This window comes from Lipotes vexillifer, unplaced genomic scaffold, assembly GCF_000442215.2.
Source record: "Lipotes vexillifer unplaced genomic scaffold, Lipotes_vexillifer_v1.1 scaffold664, whole genome shotgun sequence".
Classification (NCBI taxonomy): Eukaryota; Metazoa; Chordata; class Mammalia; order Artiodactyla; family Lipotidae; genus Lipotes; species Lipotes vexillifer.
In genome coordinates this window covers 1,941,749-1,946,676 of record NW_006782421.1, presented here as the reverse complement: position 1 = coordinate 1,946,676, position 4,928 = coordinate 1,941,749, and the positions used below count along the sequence as shown (strand labels likewise).

The 4,928-nt window shown below is 60.5% G+C and overlaps 1 protein-coding gene across 2 annotated transcripts in view; it reads right to left on the bottom strand.

Annotated features, from left to right (window-relative positions):
- Positions 1-4,928, bottom strand: part of PRKCA (protein kinase C alpha) — a 372,776-nt gene that overhangs the window by 275 nt on the left and 367,573 nt on the right. The window contains exon 19 of one of the 2 annotated variants that reach the window (XM_007455276.1): positions 4,275-4,300. The exons of the other annotated variant lie outside the window; for it this stretch is intronic. Coding sequence (XP_007455338.1) covers positions 4,275-4,300 — 26 coding nt within the window. The remainder of the gene's footprint in view (positions 1-4,274; positions 4,301-4,928) is intronic. 2 annotated transcript variants of the gene reach the window in all.

Sequence of the window (4,928 nt, the reverse complement as noted above, 5' to 3'; positions counted from 1 at the left end):
TGGCCAGGGGCATCGGGGCTGGCTGGGCAGGAGTAGTTCTGGAGGATTTGCAGGCCAACGGGATTCGAAAGCCAGGCAGAGCGAACAATCACAGAGAGCCACTCAGCTGTAAACCATCCAGCAGCCTTGGGACGGACACCCCAGGCGGGAGGGCCGTGTTGCCGGGAAGGCGCCAGCGAGGCGACGGCCTCTTTTATTTCTCGTCCCATCACAGAGCCACGAGCGCGAGGCCGCACGCGCGGGGCTGGCAGGCACACGTCTACGCTGAACGGCTGGGATGTGGGTGGAAATGAGGGCAGTGGTCCCTGAACTGAGAGGCTGGGATACTGTCCCACATCTGGTTCTTTGCAAGCCTATCTGTAATACAGTAAAAGCTGTGTTATTCTTGTCTTCCAACTGGGAGGTTCTAGAATATCTCAGCCCCGAAATTAATCTTCAACCGGGAAGGGGTCAGCGTAGTGGCAAGGCTGGGCCGTTCTTTCCTGGGCTCGGCGGTCTAGGTACGTCTGGTCAACCAGCGGACAGGTCGCTGTGGCATGCATCGCTGGTGGCTTCGGCCCGGATGAGGTTTGTGCTGGTGCCCCGAGAAGGCAAAGTCTCCGTCCTGGACACTCATTCCTCTCCCCCTGGGTCCACCAGGGCACTTCGTGAAGATGGGCTGCGGGCAGAGCTGCCCTGGAGGAGGGGTGGGGGGCGGTCTGGAAACCCAGCCGCTTAAGCAGCACTGCTTTGGGAGCCTGACCCCGCATAAGAGGAAGGGGTGTCCTGTTCGCTTTCCCAGCCACCGGAAGGCTGTGGCATGCTGGAGTCCCAGGACCCCAGGTGACTCTGAGACAGAGTTCTGGGAGGTGTTCTGGAGACACAGTGACCCATCCCCTCCCCCATGCCCGGCCGGTACTACGGGGCAGCGTGAATTGACTGGGCTAGCCTAAGGCGTCCTGCACCTTTAACAGAGCACGGCTCTGGGTAGACTGCGAAGCGGGGTCCACCCCTTCTCTTCACCTGTAAAGTGGGGAGAATAGCTGGGGCCCCCTCCTGGGCTGCCACGAAGGTTGAACGCACAGTGTTTCACACAGAGCCCAGCGCGTGCGCGAGCGCACGACACCTACTGCTGCTATTTTTGTGACGGCAGCTGAGTCTTGGGCCGCACTTTCTCACCTCCTCCGTCCATCTCCTCCCCATCTTCTAGAAGCCCTCCTGGAGACCCTGCCTTCGTTATACTTTCCCCGCCCTCTCATCAAATAACACGGCTCGGTGGAAAGCACGCCATAAATTCAAGGTAAGGTCTTCTTAACTGAGGCCTTTCCTTTCTGGGGTGGTTTTCAGTTTCGTAAGCGACCACCTGCCTTTTAACTGGAGGTGAGTTCAGACCAGCGACTGCTGGGTGGCACGTGGGCGAACGAGTGGGGGGCTTGTCGGGGCCCCTCCGGTCACTCTGCGGGGGCCATGCTGCCGGTCCTGCCCATGCCTCGGGCCCTGCCACCTGCACGAGGGGCGGTGGGGCCTTCCCTTCACACTCCGCCTTCCCAAGGAGCACGAAGTGCCTCTGGAGCAAAGGGCAGCAGGAGCAGGGCCTGCGGCCTGCACCCCCCACATGCACAGGCCACTGTGAACCAGTCAAAGGACTCTTCAGGGAAGAAAGGGCACGACGTTTCTCCCCAAGAATTAATCAAGGGTCTGCACTCGATACATCAGTGAAACCAAGCAACAGCCACCAACGTCCACGGAGCACCACGTTCAGACGCCGCTGTGAAGATGACAACAGAGAAGAAAGAGCCCTGCTTCGGAGACACCAGCGGTCCTCAACCAGGGAAGGCTTTGCCCCCGCCCTGCAGACATCTGGCAACGTCTGAACTCTTTTTTTGGTTGTCACGACTGGGGTGGGTAACCACAAAGAGGTGTTGGCCCCGAGCTCCACAGGGCTGTGGCTGAGGAACCTAGAATATTCCAACCGCGAAGCAAGGCTCAGTGGGTCCCAAGGTCAGTGCGAGGGCAAAGGTGGAGGCCAAACAAGGAAACCAGGCAAAACAGCCAGATCTGAGAGCAGGGAATGGAGAAGCTGCAGCAGCTCAAGACAGAAGTCTCGTACGCAAGTGTTACAGCCTCGGGGGACTTGGCTGTGAGCAGAACATCCTTGGGACCCCGATTAATCAACACCCACTGCCTGGAAGGTTTCAAGCAAATCTATTTTGGGTGCTCCCAGCAGCTGGGACGTGTGCTTTCTCAAATAGAGGTTACTTCCTTCACTGGTTCCTGGTACTCACTGACTACGCAAAGATGAGCGAGAAGGAACTTCTGGGAAGAAAAATAAAAGGAGAAGAGAAGTCCCTAAGAGGAAGAGGACGGCGACATGGTGAAAGCTCTCCGCTGGCTGGAGACCCATCCTTCCGGCTCCAGGCCCGTCCGCCTGTCCTGTGAACACCACACAGCCTCTGTGCGACCACAAGGCTCAAAGGAAAGGCTGACACCTTCCCCTGAGCACCTTCTGCAGAGAGTACTCGCAGATCACCTTCCAACGAGAACTTCTCAAAGCCAGGGCTCCACCGCCAAAGAAAAATAAAAAACAAAGTAAACGAAGAGATCCCAAGGTCGCAGAAGGGGGACCACGTGACCATCAACACGGAGGAGCCTGGGGATGGGATGATGCTTGAGGACGTGAAGTTCTGAAGCCGTGTCCAGAGGAGGCTCGGCCTAAAAGGGCTGCGCAGCTTGCGAAGCCCGGGGTGGTGACGCGCGGACGGAAATCCTCGGCATGTAAGCTGCGCGCCGTGACCACGCTGCTGGCGGGGGCCAAGCGGGCCAAGGGGGATGGCGGAGCCCAGGTCAACCCCACCCCGAGCGGGCAGGCGGCGGCAAAGAATGAAAGCTCTGTGACTCTGAGTGGGTCTCGGCAAGCCGTGGGGGCGGGGCCTGGAAGAGCTGAGGGCGGGGTCCGAGGATGAGCTGAGACCCAAGGCTCAGAAGGGTATCTGAGCCCGAGGGGGATCGCCCCAGACAGAAGACGCTTCCCCCAAGAGGCGGGGGGAGCTCGGCTGCTTTTACCACCGGTTTGGCTCGATGACAGTCAGCACTTACTTTTCCACCACAGAGGGTCTCCCGGTGCTTTAAAAATGAGCGCTCCACAACTCAGCGAGCGAAATCAGGCCGGAAACAGACAGCAGCCTCCTTTAGGTCAAATTGGAGATCTTGAACTACTTGTCTTTCAAGACGTTTGTGCAAAAAACGCAACTGTCCTCATACCACCACCCGCGCCACCACCACCCACTGCACGGGATAATTAAACTCAGGGCCCTTTGGATCCCTGGGGAAAAGACAAACAGTGGCTTTAACCAGCTCTTGTCTTTTACGGTAGAGTCTCCCGGCCACCTGTGAGCCAGTCTCCCCGGGGCCATCAGCCCGGCGGGGAATGGGTCTCGGGAGCCATCTTGGATCTGAGAGGCAGCCAGAAGAGGCCTGGGGACCGAATGGGGGGGGTGCAGGGGACACCAGGCAGGCTGGCATGTCCACGGCCTCGGGGCTCTCCGCCACCTGAGGACACAGTAGGTGAAGGCAGCACTCGCTAGCTGCGAGCAGAACCCCACGGCTGCGTGTTGCTGCCCCAGCTCCGGAGGCCACCCACACCTTTTGCCAACTGAAGCTGCCAGGATGCCCGCGGGACGTGAGGTCCCCACGACTGGTTGAGACAAAGATTCAGGGCGGGAGGGCGGAGGAAGTGGCCCCAGCACGGCTGGGCCAGCATGTGCGCCCGGACAGCTCCTCTGGCCATCCCTGAGACTGGACGACCTCCGTGTTCGCGGTGACGCACTTGACACCAGGGGGAGATGGGGGGTACGGCGGGGATGAAGCACCCAACCAGAGGCCAGGAGCCGGGGTCGGCTTGGGCAGCACGCGTGCCTCTCTGTAAAGATAGACGGGGATGCGAACACCCACCTCCCACGGCTGTTGTGAGGTCAGAGGGACGGCATGTGTGCGACCCTTTCTAGATGACCAGGCCTGATACGGACCTACGACGCCACACGCAGTGCACGTGCCCGGCGTGGAGACGGCCACCGATTACAGGCCAAGGACGAGTGGAACACTATTAACAGTCTATCTCCTGCCGTAGCTCTGGATTCAGGACTTCACTCCTCTGTTCTCTGGACGCTCCCACCCATCTGGTAAAATCAGCGATGAGTAAAATGAATCCAGGAGAAAGCGGGATGGCAGACGTGTGGCAAAGCCCCGGGTGGGATCTGCGATGCGCCGCTCCCCACCCGCAGCCCCGCGTGGCGCACGGTCGGTCGGCTCACAGCCTCTGCACCTTTGCGGGGGGCCGTGGGGAAGGGACGGAGCCTGAGCCGGGCTGTGGACCTCTCGGCTGTGACTCTTACCTGGCAGAGGCCACCGGGAATGCACCACACATGTGCGGGTCTCAAGCCTGTGCCTTACGCCTTGGTGTCTCGGTGACGTAGAAATTAACCTCATGGTCACCGGCGTGGGACTTAGGGTGAGAGTAAGTAGCTCGAACACGCTGCCGTTACAGAGCAAGACGCCAAACCGACCCCGGGAGAGCACGAGGGTGCAGAACGAAGCCAGAGTAAAGGTGAGCAGCGCGGCGAAGGAGAGAGGAAGCTTCGCAGGGTGGGGACCGTCTGCGCCGAGGACCAGACGCAGCTGGCTCGTCTTAGGGGAACCGTCCCCGCGTCCCGGGCCCCGGTCTGGGGAGCTGACCTCAGCCCCGCGCCGTGGTCCCCGTGGAGGGGTGGCGAGGACACGGCCAGCGATGGGCTCGTATCCCCGACTCTTCATGTAGTTAAACCAGCGGCAGAAAGGAGCGGGCGCCTCCTGGGAGGTCACGCCCACGCCAGCGAACCGTCCAGCGAGTGGGCTGGACCGCCAGGCGGCAGCCGGGGGTCTGCCCTTCCTAAGATCAGCATGCTGGGCGGGGG